The sequence below is a fragment of the Pipistrellus kuhlii genome, unplaced genomic scaffold (assembly GCF_014108245.1).
Source record: "Pipistrellus kuhlii isolate mPipKuh1 unplaced genomic scaffold, mPipKuh1.p scaffold_m20_p_11, whole genome shotgun sequence".
Taxonomy (NCBI): Eukaryota; Metazoa; Chordata; class Mammalia; order Chiroptera; family Vespertilionidae; genus Pipistrellus; species Pipistrellus kuhlii.
Genome location: NW_023425416.1, coordinates 32,065,612 through 32,085,945, shown reverse-complemented (window position 1 = coordinate 32,085,945; position 20,334 = coordinate 32,065,612). Strand labels below are relative to the sequence as shown.

At 38.7% G+C, this 20,334-nt stretch overlaps 1 protein-coding gene across 6 annotated transcripts in view; it reads left to right on the top strand.

Annotated features, from left to right (window-relative positions):
- TBC1D5 (TBC1 domain family member 5) overlaps positions 1-20,334 on the top strand; it is a 368,525-nt gene that overhangs the window by 334,943 nt on the left and 13,248 nt on the right. For all 6 annotated transcript variants that reach the window (XM_036431572.2, XM_036431570.2, XM_036431571.2 and 3 more), the window contains one exon: positions 16,527-16,626. In XM_036431572.2, the coding sequence (XP_036287465.1) occupies positions 16,527-16,626 (100 nt within the window). The remainder of the gene's footprint in view (positions 1-16,526; positions 16,627-20,334) is intronic.

The following is a 20,334-nucleotide window of genomic DNA, read 5'->3' as shown; positions in this document are numbered from 1 at the left end:
CCTTCAGAACTCTAAAGAAAATTACTTCCAACCTAGATTCTATACTGAGCCAAAGTAATTAAATGTGAGGATAGGATAAAGCCACTTTCAGACATTCAGGATTCAAAAAATTTATGCCCATGCACCTCAAACTCCACTGGAGGACATGCTCTACAAAAATGAGGACATACACTGAGGATGAGGAATACCTAAGAACAAAAAAATAGATTATCCAGACTCAGACAACAATATTCCCCAGAATGATAATGCAGGGAGATCCCAAAACTTATGTACCACACAGCTATTCAGCAGGACCAATGAACAGCAGCCAACCCACATTGCAGCAAATTAGAAGGTTCCAGAAAGTTTTCTCCAAAATTATGAAATTGTAAGAATAACGAATATGTTTGAACAAATTGAGTAATTTTTACAACTAGAGATGAGCTTAGGTTTAAATTAGTGATAACTAGAGACAAAAAAAACAAGCCAGTAAAGCACAAAATAATCAGTAACCCCAAAGAAAAACAAAAAGTAGCTACAAGAAAAGAAACGTTATGAAAAACCTTTTAAGTGAGCTAAGACTATAATTTGTATAGACATTATAATGTAAGCCTGTTGACTATTAACCTAATTAAAGCCATGATGAAATTCACTTGAGAAGATGGGGTGTAGGAACTGTTTCTTTGCATGCAGAGGTGAGGGAGCAGGTGGTGGTGGTCATTAGAGCTAAATGCTCATACTCCATAGTGGAAAATTAGTGTATAATATTCTAGAACAATGGTCGGAAAACCGTGGCTCAAGAGTCACATACGGCTCTTTGGCCCCTTGTGTGTGGCTCTTCCACATAATATCACGTGTGGGCGCACACATACAGTGCGATTGAAACTTCGTGGCCCATGAGCAGAAGTCGGTTTTTGGCTCTCAAAAGAAATTTCAATTATTGTACTATTGATATTTGGCTCTGTTGACTAATGAATTTGCCGACCACTGTTCTAGAACAGCGATTTCAACCTTTTTCATCTCGTGGCACACATAAACTAGTTACTAAAATTCTGTGGCACACCCAAAATTATATTTCTTGCCGATCTCAAACACCAAAAGAAAGTTGTAATTGTTTTTTGATTTACAAAAAAAATAAGAAGAATAGTAATTACCTATACCCTTTTTGCTCCAAAGTGACTTTTTAAAAAATCAGGTGCCTATACTTGTATCTATCATACACAACCTTATTATGCATTGTGACCAATAAGATGCATCTCTGTATATGACCTACATATTTATGATTCAAGATAGGGTATTTGCACTGGATGGCTCTTGTTGTGTTGATTGTCTTTTTTTTTTTTTTTTTTTTTTTTTTTTACAATCTAAGGGAAAAGAGGTCAGGTATTGCATGTTTTCAAAATTCTTCCAGAACACCATTAAAAAATGTTGCTATAGAAAAAAACCAGAAGTAGCAATATGAGCTAGAGTATAGAGATGAAAAAAAGTGGGTAAAAGAATGAAAAGTGGTAACTTCTGGAGAACAGGAAGTGGAGGGTGGGGCTGTGTAAACTGTTTTTCATAACAAGCCTTGTAGAACCATTTGACTCTTCATAGTGTTACATGTATAACTTAGATTAAAAATAGTAACTTCAAGTTACAATGAGAATATGACATAATAAATTATAAGAGGAGATACCTGTCTGTGCAAAAAGAAAACCATATCTATGAAGAATCGGAGTAAAGAATAACAAGTGAGAAAAGCATATGGAGAGATGTGTCATTTGCATCATCATATTTTGGTGACATATGAATTAGACTACAACACCAATTAATTACTTTTATTTATGGTAATGCAGTCACTTAAAACTGAGAAGTGGAGCAAAAATAGAAACAGAGTGAGTCTAATCCTCCATGTAGACCTGCTGTGAACCAAGAAACAGAATGCCAAATTACTATCCAAAATTTAATATATTTCCTGACTTGTGGGAAGTACGTAGCAGAAATTTTCAAGAGAAAAAAAATTTCTCATGGTTGTCCACATAATGGTTAGCTTATTATTTTATGAAATAATGTATTGTAGTCAGTGCCCTTTGCCAAATAATTTTAATTTTCCCCCGTTCTAGGCACATGATAGTATTGTACCTCTGTGTCTCCTATAGTCTGTCAGAGCCATGTGACTGGTTCTGCTCAGTGAGTTGAGTGGAAGTGATATGTACGTATTGTCACTACAGGATCCTCCCAGCTCTGTTTTCTCCTCTGGCACCCACCTGCCAGCCATGATAGATATGGACTGTGAATGGTAAATGAACCTTTGTTATTTTAAGATGAGAGTTGCTTATCACAGCATAACAATGCACATAACTCTGATGGGAACCACATACCAACCCAGAATGGTCCTAGTAGCATTAGAGCCTATGATTGGGCATTATCATTCCTGGGCCCACTTTGCTTTCATTTCCAGCCCAGTCACCATGTTACAGGGGTATTCCATGTCCTAAAAAAAGTTCAAGATAGTTTCTCATTAACATAATCATTATCAAATTTTTCATACAAGCAAGTGGCCCAAATTGAAGCAAATATATCTCTTCTTTGGGACCCAGTGTCTTAAACTATATATTTTTCAGATTTCAAAATTCAAATTGATCTTTTATAGTGGCCCAGGGTCAATAAATGTTTGGTGTCAGTTAATAAAAAGATGAAATAGCAGTTGAAAAGAGACATCAAAACAAAGATACTCTAGTACTAGTTCTTAACCTAAGTTTGACTAAATCTGCATGTGTTTCTAATCCAATCATTGAGAAATAATTTCCAAAATCAGTATAGGTGTAACATATTCTGGACAAGGTCATATAGTAAGTCTCAAAACTTATTTCCTCTCAGTATTGCCTTTTTGTAAACCACAGGCTATCTTTAGATGAAGTTGTACATGTTCATTCCTGTTAATGCCCCTTATTTGGCCTTATAATAAAAGAGTGTACAACTCAGTCTTTAAAAAGGTAATTAGTTAAGTCCTGTGCCATCTTACCTAATAATAGACAAAGATATAAGTTGACCATACCTCAGCTACACCCACAGCCAATCAGGAGTGAGTATTCAAATTAACCTGACAAATATGGTGGGTTAATTTGCATATGCAAGTCTGGAGATGTCAGGCAGAGAAGGAGAGAGGGAGGGGAGGCGGTGGAAAGAGCTATAGGAGCTGTGCTCCAGCCAGGAGTGGTGCTCCAGCCCGGAGCGGGTACTTGCTGGCTCCCAAGTGGCCAGGAATGAAGCCAGGGGAAGGAAGGCCTATTCTTGCACAAATCTTCATGCTATGGGCCTCTAGTGTGTTTACAAAAGACATGATTATAATTCTCTGAAATGTGAACAAATTAGTAGGAAGTTTTAAAAATGACCTTACTTCATGATTAGTAGTAGTATTGTTTTGAGAATTGATTTGAAGACAATTTTTCCTTTGCTTTGTTTCCCAAAATAGTCTGTTGGGCTCACCTAATTCAAACCCAGGTTTTAATCAAGCCCTGACTTTTTAGTCTTGCAAACAAAATTAAAAATGTTTATAATTTTTATTTTTCATGCTTTATTTTGCATAATGTAAATGACATTCTATACTTAGTGTTCTAGAAATCTATTTTCTTTGGTCATTCATTTGATTGTTAAATAATTTTTTACTTATTTTTGGCACTGTTGAATGTTCTACAATTATTGCCAAATCATTTTCCAAGAATATCTTTGTTAAGAAAAAGAAACATACTGAACATAAGAAAAACTCAAGTTGATTTGTCTGTGTAGATAAGTTCTAATATTTAAGCACATCGGCTAATTAACGGATTTTTTTTATATTCCTGATGAACTGCAAGACATTTTGCTATGCTTTGTGATAATTATACACCAATCTTTAAAGATATAAACATATCCATTCTCTAAACCACAGGAAATAAAAATTGCCTGAGCTGAAAATCCCTGCATAAAAGAGGATGTGTAGTGAGGTAAAAACCACCTGCTGGTCCAAATCACTACTGGGGCTACTCATTCTGTGTCTTTGTGTCCCCTGCATGCACTCATCATTGCCTATACTATGGTCATGCTAATAGAATTTGTTTTTGTAATATTCATATATCTATTCTTTGTCATGACAAGATAACAAAAAGTGTCAGATGAATGAAAACAAATTTGAATGCAGACTCATATTTATTTGTGGAAGTATAGACAACCTGAACATGATCTAATCTACTTCAGGTCATGTTCTAGAAATTGGAATTTAAGACATATCTGGATAAGAACTATGAGAAAGTAGTCTAAATGAGGATGCTGACAATTAAACTGAAGGAGGGGGAAACACATCAAAAGTTAAGTAATAATTAAACTAAATAAAAATATAACTCATCAACATAAAAGGTAGTTTATGGTTAAATACCATAAAAGTAGTAAAGGCAATAAATAATATAGATTCAAAAGATTGATCACCATGAGCTGCATTGGTCTAGATAAGCTCCATGTGAGAAATCAGACTTTAACCACAAACATACTTCTTCTTTCATTAAATGCAACCATTGGTTTCCTTACAAATATCCAACAGCTTCCTAGAATAGAATAGTGGTGGATATCAAGTAGTCAGTCACAATGTCTATTGCTGGTGTTCCCTTCTCCCTCACATCCTCTGGCAAATGTAAAATAGTTGGGATTATATCAACTTGTTTTTAGTACAAATACAAGAAATTATTATCTCAGTGAGGAAATGTGTTGCTTATTATTTTAATAAGAGTCCTGGGATAGGCAGGTCTCTATCCTGTCATCCCTCCTATCACCCTCCTCACACATGCACATCTTCTAGAGAGGTCTATCTGGACATTCACCAGCAGGCTTTCCCTCCAATCTCATTGACAGACCAAAATTAAATCCTTTGCCCCCTCCCCAACCAATCTTTGGTAAGACAAAAGATTAGAGAAGCCTATGACACTATGGAAAGGTGGTGAGGGAGGAGTGACTAGATAATCTGATAGGTTAATTATCCTAAGTTATTAATTGTCAAAATGGTTTATCTAATCATTCCCTAAAGTATTTGCATTTTAAAGAACCAGTTCTGTTGCACCAATGATGTATTAGCTGTGAATTTTTAGGCTACTTGATTTAGATTGGTAAGTGGAAAAAATAAATTGAGCAAGTGGCATTTCCAGAAGACCAAAATTTTTCTAGTTATCAAATTTCCTCTTCATTTCTTCCTAAGAACACATGGTATTGCAAAGTATTGATTATAATCAATTTATTTATGGGCTTTTATATGGAATTGAAATCTAGCATCTAGAGTTTATCTAGTTATAGGAGTTTTTCAATTCATAAATATCTACACTAATAAAAGAGAAACATGCAAATTAACCATCACTCTGCTATACCCACAAGTCACATCCACCAGCCAATCAGGAGTGAGTATGCAAATTAAACCAACCAAGATGGTGGTCGGTCACGGAACTGGAGAAACCAGGAAGTTTGGGTTGCCCTGGCTTCCCGCCTGCCCTGACCTGCCCTGGCCTACCCTGGCCTGCCCTGGCCTCCACTCAAGGCTACAAAGTTTTAATTATAGAAGATAAATAAATCCCAACAAAAATGGCAGTGGCCACGGAGCTGGAGCTGAGCAGGAGGCTTGGGTTGCCCACAGCGATGGAGGAAGCCAAACTTCCCACCCTGGGTGACCTTGGCCTCCGCTCAAGGATACAAAGTTTTAATTATAAAAGATTAAATAATCTCTAGATACTTGCTTCCAGCCAGTTCTGCCCTCCACTCAAGGAGGCATTGAAAAAAGAAAAAAAATGGAGGGACAGGGAGCTTGGGTCGCCAGGGGGTGATCAGGCCAGGATGGGATGGCAGAGGTTGTTGGGAGTAAGCAGACAAACAGGGGGGCCAGTTGGGGTTGAGCAGGCCATCAGTGGGGGTTCGTTGGAGGTGATCAGGACGGGGTGGGGGGCAGTTTGGAATGAGCAGGCCAGTAGGAAGGCTGTTGGGGGTGAGCAGGCCAATGGGGAGGGAAGGAGGCCAATGGGGCCATCAGTGAGGGTCAGTTGGAGGTGATCAGGACGGGGGGGGGGGGGGGGGTTGGAGTGAGCAGGCCAGCAGTGTCCATAGTTGAAGACACCCATCCTCAGTCTCTATGACCAAATTCCTATTTTGACACCCATGAAGCCTTCCCAGCCACTCTCTGGAAGCTTTAAGCACTTTCGCTGGGCAGCTATGGCCCTGGTTAAGCTGCAGATTCCAGAGCCTCATCCCAACACTACATTAGTAGCATCACCATTGAGGTGAGGGATGCCCTAGTTATTTGTTAGTTCGCCCTTTGCTTTGACTGTCAGAGAACTACTTGTATTGAGTTAAAAGGCCTTTATAGTCACTTGTCACTATCACAGTCTCCGCTGTGGCAGATGTTGTACCTGGCACTCAGTAAATGTTTAGGAATGAATGAATGTGGTTAAGGGATCTGGATGCTATGCAAGGATTTAGGTGTATTAGGCTTTATTCTGGCCTCAGGGGCCTCAAAAGTCACCTCATTCCCCAGTGGCATTCACCAAGCACATATAAAAGCTAGTAGGACTTGTTGGTACGTGTAGAAAACTAGGTTTCTATCAGTTTAAGGAGTGAATTAACAAAAGTGTGATAGGCATGTGAATAAACCAGGTAATTCAGAGAATTACTTCCTTCTCACCTTTTCTTTTTCTTTCCAGAAGTCTCAAAATCAATAGTGTCTGTGTTAAACAACGCTGTTTCCCAGCACTTGGTTTCTTTTATGGATTGTAACTGAAACTATGTCCTCAACCGTGCATGATCCTCAGCGTGGATGCCATTGTTTTTGTTTATCTCTAATTGGACTTTGTGGGGGTCAGTTAGTCCAGAGAATAGTGGTACAGGGGTGCACATTTTATCCTCACGTGGGGCAATTAGCTTTGTTATAAGAAAAACAACCTTGACTGAGCCACTTTTCTCTGGGTCAGCCATCATGCCCGTGCCAGGGAGCAACAAGGGAAAGCACACAGATGGTTCAACCTGGCCAGGAACAGAGTGAGAAACTCAGCTGGAGTCCCCGGTGCTGGCTGGATGGTTGCATCAGTTGGTCTGATCACATGTGCGTGGAGAGGGAAAAACCCTGGTTAAATAAAGCTACATCTGTGCCAATCGGCCTGGTGGAGGAGAGAACTATTCTGGTTTACAAAAGGTCGGTCAGGTTGCTTAATGATAAAAGTACAGCTCGGAGGTCCAAAAGATGAGACATTTCTCCACACAGAGGTCTAATCCACCTCCCAAACACAGTCCCTTCTGGACAGGCTTCCTTTCCCAGGTAGAATGTTCAAAAGACAGGCAGTTGCCTGAACAATTATGCTCAACATTTTTATACCTTTTGAATCTTTAAAGGCTTGAAAATTTCTAAGATATACATATGTATTGGGTCGGCAACTACGTAATTGCGGGTTTCACACATATATGGCTTCAGTTGAATTTTTAGGTTTGCAGACGTAGTACAAATGTAAAACACATTTTGTTATTTGATAGTTGACTATTCAGCTGTTAATCAGTAAAAAAAGTTTTTTGATCTATTTTGTAGTTTTCGTTTGGCGTTCGTTGAAAAATGGAAAATCAAAAGGAACATTTTCGTCATATTTTGCTTTTTTATTTCTGCAAAGGGAAAAACGCATCGCAAGCTCATAAAAAGTTATGTGCTGTTTATGGTGACGAAGCCTTAAAAGAACGGCAGTGTCAAAATTGGTTTGCCAAATTTCAGTTCTGGTGATTTTTCACTCAAAGATGAAAAACGCTCTGGTCGTCCAGTTGAAGTTGATGACGCCCTAATCAAAGCAATAATCAATTCGGACTGTCACAGTACAACACGTGAGATTGCAGAGAAGCTTCATGTATCACATACATGCATTGAAAATCACTTAAAACAACTTGGCTATGTTCAAAAACTCGATACATGGGTTCCTCACGAACTGAAAGAATCACAGTTAACGCAACGCATTAGCAGCTGCGATTTGATAAAGAAACGTAATGAAAATGATCCATTTTTAAAACGACTGATAACTGGCGATGAAAAATGGGTTGTTTACAACAATATCAAGCGGAAAAGATCGTGGAGCAGGCCAGGTGAACCAACTCAAACAACATCAAAAGCTGATATTCATCAAAAGAAGGTTTTGTTATCAGTTTGGTGGGATTACAAAGGAATTGTCTATTTTGAACTCTTACCACCCAACCGAACGATCAATTCTGATGTCTACATTGAACAACTAACGAAATTAAACAATGCAGTTGAAGAAAAGCGGCCCGAATTGACAAACCGAAAAGGTGTTGTATTCCATCATGACAATGCAAGGCCACACACATCTTTGGTCACTCGGCAAAAATTAATGGAGCTTGGTTGGGATGTTTTGCCACATCCACCATATAGTCCTGACCTTGCACCATCTGATTACTTTTTGTTTCGATCTTTACAAAACTCCTTGAATGGTAAAAATTTCAATAATGATGATGATGTCAAATCGTACCTGATTCAGTTTTTTGCTAATAAAAACCAGAAGTTTTTTGAACGTGGGATTATGATGCTGCCTGAAAGATGGCAAAAGGTCATTGATCAAAATGGGCAATACATTACAGAATACAGTTATTTAGTTCCATGAAAAAATTGTCTTTGATTTTCTTTAAAAAATCCGCAATTACGTAGTTGCCGACCCAATATATAGTTACTTATTTTAAAAAGCGGTTTAGAGTTTTTACAAATAATAAAGTTTGTAACTATGCAAATACGGTTTTATTCTTCGTCAGGTTACACATATGTGAGGTTTTCTGTTCAAATATTTTGTTTTAATTTCCACTATATTTATGTCAGGATTGTAAGTTTATTCAGTTTACTTTAGAATTTGTAGCACATGATCCCGGGTTTTTTGGCACCATTTTTAACTTTTCTGTTTATTCTATTTATTGTGTTTTGTAAACAAAGTCTAGAAAGGAAAAGTTAGATTAAAATAGCTTGTGGTGTTGAAATGGAAGTAAGCATATAAAAGCATGCTTCTAACGGCTAAAAGTATTTAACAAATGTTATTCATTATTATAAAAATATCTTCAGGAAATGAGAGATGAATGGAAATATTCTACCATTTTCTTTTTATTGTATTCATATTCAAAAGGCATCTTTTATTCTCTGATACTTACACAAAAAGCCTTTGTTTATCCACATTACAGAAGAGAGCATGCATAGTTCAACAAAATTAATTTGCATTTTGCTTTAAAATAAGTGCTTGTGTCTACAGTAGAACAGATTAGATACCTAATAGTCTAAGAATTAGTTCTAAAGAATGAAGCAGTTGAGGGAGGTTGGAAAACTGTCTTAGATGCCTGTATCCAGTCCTTCCTCCCTCCACCCTACTGCGTGTTGAGAGTGGTCCTTTGGACTGTTACCAAGTAAGCATGTGATCATGCAGCCGTCTGTTAACACTGTCTTAGAGTAAGGGAATAGGCAAGGGTTTCACAACCTTCCCAGGGGGTTGAACGCTGTATTCAGAAGTGAATATGCGGCTGGAGATGGGTCATCTGAGTCCTTGCCATTCAAAGTGGGGTCCATAGGCAGTTGCACAGCCATCCCCTGGGAGCTTGTCAACAATGCAGACCTCAGGCCCCACCCAGGCCTAATGGTGTTCCCCAGGTGATGTCTGTACCCATCAGAAAATAAAAAGAATGAGTCTATGTAAAATTAATTGAATATCAAATCAGAAATGGGGTTCTCTATAGATAAAGCCAGTTTCAAATATAGCCTAGTGTGAGCATATTCTAGTGGGTGATGGTAACTGTAGTTATAGAAAGCTTTCCATGTGTGCCTCTGTTCTCGGCAGTCCACATGCATTAGCTCCTTCAGTCCTCAACAGACTACAAGGTCTGTCTGCTATGAGGTGCTGAAATTACCTCCTATTTTATAGATAAGAGAACCGAGGCATAGAGAGGCTGTGGTTAGTGCCTTCTGCAAAAAACAACAAAATATACTCATGACTGGACAAAGGGAAATTTCTGCCTATTAGGTAGAGCCAAAAAAAATAAAACGGGGTAAGAAACTAAGGTCATTTTTAGTTCCTCAATAAAAATGATGAGAGGCAGCCGAATAAGAAGAAATTTATTTCTTTTAATCTTGTGAACCTTCCATGTTCTATTTTTTAAATATCACTTATAATCCATATCCCATATGTCCCAACTATAACAAATATGTAATCTGAGTCAGTTATCTTAACCTGCCAATACCTGACTTCAAAAAGATGTCTGAAACTCTTTCTCATGGAAATCAATGGAGTGAATGTGGACTTGATATGTAATTGGTCAACTCTAGAGATATGCTAAAAGCCAAGTTGCAATCTGTGGAGCAAAGTTTTGCTTGGAAAAATAATTTTCTCCCTGTATTTCACCTGGTATCCCCGCACTACAGCTCTCCCTGGGCTGCTGCAGGGGCGGGCGGGGAGTCTGGCTGCCCCGGGCAGCAGGGTCAAAGGGGAGCCCGCCTGGCAAAGCCCTGACCCACCTGGTTCATTCATGGCTATTGTTGTGTTGACTGTTGTCATTTTTTTTTAATTTGGCAAACTAAGGGAAAAGAGACCAGTGCCCCTGATGAAATAGTCATGTATTTCGTGTCCTAAAAAGTTTTTGCGGCACACCAGTTGAAAATTGCTGGAATGTAATACTGTGTAGAGTTTAACTTAGAATCCGTTTTGGTCATTTAAAAATATTAGCACCTCTTTTTTCTCCTTGGTAAATGCCACTTATATTTTTAAAAATTTACTTTGTATTATGTTATTTGAATAATAATTTGAGTTTCTTATTACAAAAATATGGTCCAATTTCATTGTAAAAAATCCATACACACACACCCCGAAAAAGGAGGAAAAATTACCTGTAATTCTACTGTTCAGAGAATAACTGATAAAAACACTTTGGTGGATATCTTTTATTTTTTCTAAACAAAATCACTTAAATATTTTTTCAAAAAAATTTGACATACTAAAATATTATATTAGTTTTCACCATAGTGAAAAGACATTTATATACCTTACCAAATCATTACCCCAATAAGCCTAGTACCCATATGACACGTTGCATAGTTATTGCAGTATTATTAATTCCAGGCTGTACTTTACATCTCCATGACTATTTTTATAACTGTGAATTTGTACTTTTTAATCACGCTGATCTTTTCACCCAGTCCACAACCCCTTTCCCATCTGGCAACCATCACTTTGACAGTCATTCTCTACCTAGAACTTTGTGACTTGTCTTCCCTATTAGTGTATAATATGTTACTGTTAAATGTTCTCTAGGAGAACATCTTAAAAAATTGCCTAATCTGTTTATGAATGATGCTACACATTACAGAAGTCATCTATCAGACATATAGGATTTGTGCGGAGTGTGTGTGTGTGTGTGTGTGTGTGTGTGTGTGTGTGTGTTCATGTGTGATGAATATCCTGGGAGTCATTTTTTGGCATATATCCATAGTTCCTTCAAGTAACTTTCTAGAATTGTATTAATAATCTAGAGACAACAACAACATGAACATTAATAAGTGTTTACCATGTGCCAAGCACTGTGCAAAGTACATCCTCCAACAATCATCTTAAGTAGGAATTATTGTTATCCTTATTTTATAGATAGGAAACTGAGGCTGTCGAGTCAGGATTACAGACATGGTTCATGCTGATTCCAGGGCTTGTGATCATATTCCGCTTGCTCTCCAGCGTGGTTTTTATATTCTTAAGTCTTACCAGTGACTTTTATACTCTTAAGTCTTCTTTGTGCTCCTTTTTCGTGTATTTTTCCCCTTGGTGGTGTCTTCCTCTGACAATACCATATGCTCTGTCTTGGTTTTCATCCACACCATGTGTGAGTATTTTGCCCTTGTGTGCACCACAGCTTCCTCAGAACATCCATGGCCTCCCCACTTTTTCTCCTCAAGACTTGCCATTTCCTTCATTTCCCACTTCTTGTTCACCATCTGTTCAAAAAAGACTGGGCACCTTTCCTGTCTCCTGGTTTCTGTATTTAGCCTCTTCCTGTTGCCCGCAGTAAGGGTGGATTCTCTCGTCTGCTTTTCTTGTGATCTGAAGTACTACATGGAAGCTAAGCAGATCTCCCCCTAGTGCTCTTCCTGGCTCACTTTTCTCCTGAACCAAGGACCCCAGGGTTTTCATTAGTCCATGGACCAGGATACTGCTCAGCCTGGCATTTCTATGAGCAGGGCGCATGGGAGGGGCAGCAGCCACGACAGTCTGCATGTCAAGCCGCATCCCCGAAAACATCATCATCTGAAGTAAAAAGGTATTCGGGATGAATGGAAAAGGAAGGGAAGACTTTCTGCCAGACCTCAGCTTCTGCTCTTCTCCAAGCTCTGGCTCTGCACAGGTCCCACTTTCCGACTCCTTTGTTTACTGGGTCCCTGCCTCCTACAACGTCTCTATCCATCATTTCTTCTGGGTCAAGTCCCCCTTCGTCTTTAAGACCCATTAATAATGCTGCCTCTTCCAGAACATCTGCTTTCATTTCCATCTCTATACATTGGAAGTCATCTGCTCTTCTCAGAGCTATTACTCAAGTTCCTTACTCATCTCTTATCATTATGTACAAGTCTTCGGTCTTACCCTTAAAGTCAGAAGCCAGAATTCATGTCTCATTTATTACTGTGTTTTCCACAAGGCCTAACACAAATGTATTCATTGAGTAAATTAACGAATAAGTGAATAAATAATAAACTAGAGAAGCTTGTCCTATTATATACAATAGTAGAAAAACAAAATCATTTAACAAAATTGATATATCAAATTCATATATTATAAAATAATTTAAGAACTGAGATATAAAATATTTGAGTAGAAGTATAACAACACATAAGCTATTTGGGTAAAGGAAACACCACTTTTTAAAAAGCAAATTCTAAATAATCATTTCTTCAGATACAGTGAAAACAAAAATCACTCAGCAAACAACAAAACAGAACACAACCAAGTAGGCCTAATTTTTTGGAAGGAAAACAATTTAGTAAGTAATTTGGGGGTTAGGACTTAACATGGTAATTACTGAATCTCTTTTCAAGGAAACTGAGATATGAGATTATTCAGTGGAATTAGTAAGCCAGGGGACTTGGGTCCTCAATTAGCTGTGTAAACCTTGCATATACTTCTAAGACTGTGTTTACAGAGGAGGATACCATGTTTCATGTAGGAGAGAATGAGAGAATCCACCTTATATGTTTGTGGTGAGGAGTAAATGAGTTAATGCATGAAAAGCTTAGTGTCTGTGATACTGTAATCACTATAGAAAGGTTAGATGCTAGGTTTTTCCTCTTGCAATGGAGTGGCCCTCATCCTCCCTTCTGTAGTGGCAGACAAAGGAAACGTGCAGAGGTAAATCTGTAAGTCCTCACTTAGCATCATTGACAGGTTCTGTGACTTTAAGTGAAATGACCTACAAAAAGCCAATTGTACTGTAGGCTAATTGATATAAACAAGAGTTAATCTAGTTCTTATGGCATCTCATCAACATTATAACAAAACTAGAGGCCCAGTGCACGAAATTCGTATGGGGCGGTGGGGGGGGGGGGGGGGAAAGGTCCCTCAATCTAGCCTGCACCCTCTCCAATCTGGGACCCTTGAGGGATGTCCTAATAGGATCAGGACTAAACAGGCAGTTGGACTTCCCTCTCACAATCCAAGACTGCTAGATCCCAACTGCTTGCCTGCCTGCCTTCCTGATTGCCCCTAACCGCTTCTGCCTGCCAACCTGATCACCCCCTAATGCAGTGGTTGGTAAACTGTGGCTCTTGAGCCACATGTGGTTCTTTGGCTTCTTGAGTGTTCTAACACCACTTCCTGTGAAACCTCCCCCCTCCCCCCAAAAAATGCCCTTCCCTGAAGGTCTGGCCGCCCCCAACTTCCCTCCTCTGCCAGCCTGGTCGCCCCTAATTGCCTTCCCCTGAAGGCATGATCACCCCCAACTGCCCTCCCTTGCAGGTCTGGCCCCTCCCAACCTCCTTCCCCTGCTGGTCATCTTGTATCCACATGGAGGCAGCCACCTTGTGTATTAGAGTGATGGTCAATTGGCTTTTTACTCTTTTATTAGATAGGATGACATTGAGTGGAAAGATGTTATTTGAGGACCTGCTATAAAATAAAGATTTTTTTTTAGTGTCTTATTTATACCTAAAAATTACACTACTGTTCTCATAAAACCTAAGGCAATTAGCCAAGCATTGTTTTTTATCACAGAGAGCCAGTTTACTGAAAACAAGTGACTGAAGCTGCCAGTGTTTAAAGCATGTTAGTTGGGAAGAGAATGCAGCATGCAAAACTAAGAAAGCAGCATGAAATCAGTTCCACAATTTTAGAAGCCTGATTCTTGGCTCTTTCTTTTATCTGTAATTATATAGTGAAGAACAAATGACAAGTCACCTTTTTGCCTCCAAGTGATCCCATTCCTATTTATAAATTCTGAGTGATAGTTGAAGGGTTTAGAAATGTTTTAGATGAGGCAAACTCTAGAAGATTAAGACACTGATTTCTAACATTCAAATAGAAGACTCCCGGCCCGTCAACCCCTTTCAACCAGAATGCTCTTCTTAGCTCATAAACTGGGTGTTGGTATGAGCTTTCCTTTGGGAAAAAGGTTTGAATGAGTGAAAGTTGCCATTTTCTACAGTACAGATTCCATTTGCACTGAGGTTGGCTTGGGCTTTAGGCCAGCAGGATGCTCTTCATTGCCACCAGGGCCCTAAGCAGCATGAGCAGATGTAGAAACTGTGTTTTCGTACTTCCACACGCTTACACAGTTTGGATAAGGCTCGGGTGGACTGTTCAGTTTCACAGGATGTTGACTGCATTGACTGGGTCACTCATTGGCTTACTTCACATGGGTTCAGCAGAAAGGTCCAGTAAGACCTCATCCCCATGTCTGGAACTCAGAGCTTCTCTTGTGGCCTCTTTCTCTCCACATTTCCTCGCCTGTCTCAGTATAGCCTGAACTTCCTTACAACATGGTAGCTGACTTCTTACACTAGCGCCAAACTGGCCCCATTTGACTTCTGCTGTATTCTCTGGGTTAAGGCAAGTCACAAGGTCAGCCAGGCTCAAGGGGAGGGAACAAGGTGTACAATGAGAAAACTGCATGGTGACCATCTTCAGGAGCTAACCACAGCCACCATTAACCGACATGCAGTGTTCTCTCTCCTGCAGTGTCCTGATAGGACAGGGAAACTCAGCCAAAGCAAAGGGAAAAAAGAACAATACCCTGAAACACTCATCCTTTTCCACCTAAAGCCCAAATGAAGGCCCCTGTCATCCCCCCTTGGCTGAGCTTCTTCTGGTGGCATTTGTCTTCACTTGGTGGGACATGGTTAGTGCTGGTGTTATCCAACAATGGACTCTTCTCAATAATTTGTTTTTAAGCAGTTTTTACTGCTCTATTTTCTGTGTCAAGCTTTCAAATGCATATTCCTAAGGGCTTATTCTCCAGGCAGCAGTTAGAAACGGTACTTTGCAGTGCTGTATATGTGTGTTGCTAAAATGGAATACACCTACAAGTAACCTTTTCAACTGTTAATTTCCATCTATAAGTCAAATTATACGCAGTCACTAAGGGAAAGCAAAGCTCAGAAGATTTCTTCTTCCTTCGTTTTAATGACACAGGATTTTTATGTGACAGGACAAGCATCTAAAACTGAAAAACCAATTTTCTAGCCTGTTCCAGCTCCAGCAAAATATTTTCTTTGTATTCTAGCTCACTTGGTTTAAAGTAGCCTACCTAATGAGGATAATTCTCTTTCTCTGAAAAAAAAAATCCTTTAATCTTCTAAATATCCTGGGGAAAATTTTTACATGTATCAGTTTTCTTTAAAAAAAAAATTAACAGACTTTTCCTTTTGTTATAGTTAGATTGTCTTTTACCATTTAGATAATTACTCAACCCAGAGTATTTTTCCTAGAAACAATCAAATAAATAAAATGCTCTGGTGTCATATCAAGAGAGGAAATGTAAGAGCAGCTATTTATGGGCTGCAGGGACAAAACTTTTCCAAGTGCTTTGGGGAAATCTCACTTTTTAAGAGATTATCATTGTCTGGAAAGTGATGAGATGTGTCTTATATAAATGGAAATCTTCAGTTTCCCAAATGTGTGTGAGAGAAAATGTAATTTTTTTGTACCAGCTGTCTGGGGAGTATGGCTCACTGAAATCCAATTTACTCTTCCGATTTGTAGGACTCAGTAGTTAAAAATATATATTTTTTTATGTACTTTTCTATATGGGTAAACATTTATGCATGGCACAAATCTAGCATTCAATTAGGAAAAGTCCAGATTTCTTCAGCCTCTACTTTACCCTTTTTCCATCTTATCGGTAGTGGCAGTAGTTCATTTGTTCATGTTTATTTGCTATTTTCTTATGCCTTGTCTAGGATTGAAAAGACATTATACTTCTTTAAAATAGTCCAGATCATTAGAGAACTTTGAGGATTTTATTTGATTTTTTACAAATTTTCCATATCTGTACTTGCTTCATTTTAGGAAGAAGAATTAGAAGCCCAAATTTCCTTCCTTCAAGGACAGTTGAATGACCTGGATGCCATGTGCAAATACTGTGCAAAGGTGATGGACACCCATCTTGGTGAGTGAACTACTTTGGCCCTGGGAATGGTGATAGTCATGGAAACAGAGCCACTAGGCCCTTTGTTAAGCTCTTCACACGAATTATCTCATGTAAACCTCACACCAGCCTGTGGCAGATATACTGTTACTGTCCCCATTATACAGTTAAGGAAACTGAAGTACAGAGAGATTAATAAAATTTCCCAAGCGTTTATCTCTAGTAAGTGGAATAGAAACTCAAAATCAAATAGGCTGACTATAGTTTTCAACTTTTCACTGCTACACTGCCCTTTGTAAGTATCTGTCTACCTCAAGCCAAAATAAAATGTGCTTTCAAGATCAAACCGTCATTTATTTATTTTTTATTTATTTTTTTGTGCTAACCTGGCTGTAATCACTAATGTGATTTTTTTGGACAATGCTTTCTTTATTTTTTAAAATACATGTTTTAACCAGCTGCCTGAAATACATGTGACCTTCTCTAACTCTGACTGTGCTTAGAGTCTAAGAAATGTCCTAGAGTATACATGAGTCATATGTATGTCACATCAGAAAGTCTTTGGCCACTCCTCTGTCTCCATTTGTAGAGGTCTGTGTTTTGTACGGTCTCATGTATGTATTAACATGAGCAACTCCACGTTGCTTGCAAAAGCTTTTATAATGCATAGTGTTTATCAGCCCACTTATGGACATTCTTTCTTTCTCCACTCTGCAGTGTTTAGCATCTGTAGTTTGGGAACAAATTAGGAAAATGAGACATGCACTCTAAGGGGAGTGGCCTGTGTGCTTCTCTGTGAGTATGGAGAGTGGCAACACCAAGTATTGTAGGAATCAGGATGCATCCCACCTTTGAGGCTCCTTCCCTCCAACCCTGGGGCCATCATTGAGGGTGGACTCTCTACCTCAGACTTCACTGGTCTCTCAGCCTATTAGGTCACGAGTTCATTGCATGTGGCTGGAAGGCTGTCACTTGGGTGTTGTCTGAACCATCCTTGCCTCTGGCACGTACTCTTAGGGATTCGGAGAGCTGCTTCCTTAGGTGGCAGTATCTGATTAGGTGGCAGGATGAGCCCTATTTTAGCCTCTGTCTTATTTCTACTCTCTTGACCACTCCTTCAGAGAAAGAGTTCAAGAGGAGGAAACAGCAGGAGAGACCCCGTCACATCTGATTCCACCCTTTAAAACTCTGTTTATTCATGTGTTTCTTTATGACCATTTTCATATAGAACTAAGTTTATACGAATATCATAGCATCACACAAGTATATCCAAAAGAAATAATGAAGAGATAGTTTGTATATAAATGACTGATATGTATTATATGACTAATTTTAGCTAATTAATTCATCTTAATTCTAAAGTGTGTACATATATGTATATGCATACATGTGTTTTTTTTATTGTTGCTTTGTTTTGGGGTTTTTGCTTCTCTGGCTACATGGGTGACCTTTTCACTACCTGATTTTGCTTTTGACCAAAGTAGGAGAAGAGAGAAGTAACTGAGAGAAAGATTTACTAAAACTCTAGAGAAAATCCTGCTAGGAAATTTCCAAGCTGTTTGGTCCACATAGCAGCTATTAAAGCAGCTTGACTTGAGCCTCAGAATTTTCCATGAGAGGGGGAAACACTTTAATTATAAAAGAAAGCCCATACCAGCTGTGAGTTTTCAACTAACCACAAAACTAGATCTGTTTTTGTGTTTTACTTTCAGCCAGAATTCTGCACACAGCCATGACGTCTGCTCACCATATAAATGTCTTGGCCATGCTGTTAAAGGGGGTTTCAGGGATGCTACAGAGAATTCCTGTCCCCAGGACCCACAGATAAATTTCCTTTTTATCTGCATGTTATAACATTCGTTTATTAGAGGGTTTTTCTGTGTTGTAGGCAATTTTGATTCTAAGCAGAAATTTTGGGAAAACATCATTAATTAAGGCAAAGCTCTTGATTTACTTGGTTTACTATAGTTACTTTAAAAATGGCTTTAACACCCTTGTGTTTTTTTCCATATAATGTTTTCTCTTTTTCCTGATTGTCAAAGTATGCTAAAATTGGAACAACTGAAATATCCATTAGAAAGTGACTGAGGAAATTTGGCAATCCAAGGGAAAAAAGGTCAGTGCCTCTGACTAAATAGTTGGGTATTGTATGTTTGTAAGTTCTTGCTATGGCACACCAGTTAAAAATTGCTGCATTAGAGGAAATGAGGCACAGAATGACGCACACTGCAGCCAAGATGGGGTTACGATAGGAAATAGACTCTCTGCATTACTGAAGGGGGAAAACAAGGAAACCTGTAACCTTAGCTGTGAGTGGTGAGAACTCATTATTAGAAGTAGGAGAGAGTTTATGTTATAAAAGAACAATAATCAATTGAAATATTTTTGGAATCTGAAATATTTTGATTATCATCCTGTAATACCACAAAATAAAGTTATATTTATTTCCAGTTTAAAAAAAAAAAAAAAAAAAAAAAAAAAAAAAAAAGAAAGTGACTGAGGATAGTAATTTAGATATGCCATCTCTATAAAAATTAAAAATTGTAATAAATTGTATTTATTAACATAAGGAAATGTTCCTATTATTAAGTGAAAAGGGCAGGTGGCAGACTAGTGTGTATTTGATATGAAAATAACTGGTAACAATGGTTGCCTAGGTGAGGGAAGATTATAGAGGAATTTTCTAAGAGACAATCTTCTATGCTTGGAAAATGCAAGGCAGTCACTGAAAATCTATAGACAGTTTAAGTGCATGTAACTAACACCTAGCAGGGGAGATCAGTCTTTGTACTGAGGCAAGAGGCAGCTGTCAGAGCGGCTGAGTGTATCTGAGAAGCAGAGACGGCCTCCTGGCATCAGGCAGTCACCGGTTATACAGGCTCTGTCCCTTCTCAGCTCTTATATGAAATGGAGATAAAAGTCTATATCTTGCCAGTTTGCTGCCAAGATAATATATTTTTAAAGTTCAGACAAAGCATGGCCCAGAGTGGGTATCAACACAAATCCTCTTCTTGTTCCTCTTAACTCCTAACTGCTCCTTCTCAGGGAAGACCCTGAGAGACCCATCCAGCTCGTGACCAGAAGCTGAGTGACAGTCTAGTTTAGGGAAGAGCTGGGACCAGTGGCACATTGCCCAGCACCTAACTGACTGAACACTGCTTTCCAAATGGTGCGGGAAGATGGTGGGATTGTGGATGTGCTGATTTTGAGATTGTGTGTGTGAGCTCTGTGATGAGAACGCTTTCTTAGAGCTGAATGATGGATGTGCACGCATTGATGTGGTCCAGCCGTGCGGGGCCACAGTGCAAGCTGTGAGCACTGCCTCAGAAACTTCTTCTAACGATAGTGGTCTGCACTGCATTCCTTCCATTTCAAGGGAGTTCTGTATCACCCTATGTTTTCATCGGACATGCAGTAATATCTTAAAATGTCAGGTATGGCTCAAGGCTGTTATTTAGCTGATAGAACAAATATAGAAAGAAGCCTCTCCATTAAAAGTTATAAAAAAAAAAAAAGCATTTGTTCAGATAGTCCTTTAATTACAGAGGCAATCAAATTGACAGGTTGGCAGTATTTCCTTATGAATCTGGAACCCAAAACTGAAAGAGTATTTGTCTTATCAAAATTCTAATTCTATTACCGCCACAGAATTGAACTATTTGAATTCAAAGATTTAGGGACAGGAATTAAAAATAAGTGTTTTATTAAATCTAGAGTTTTCCTGACAAC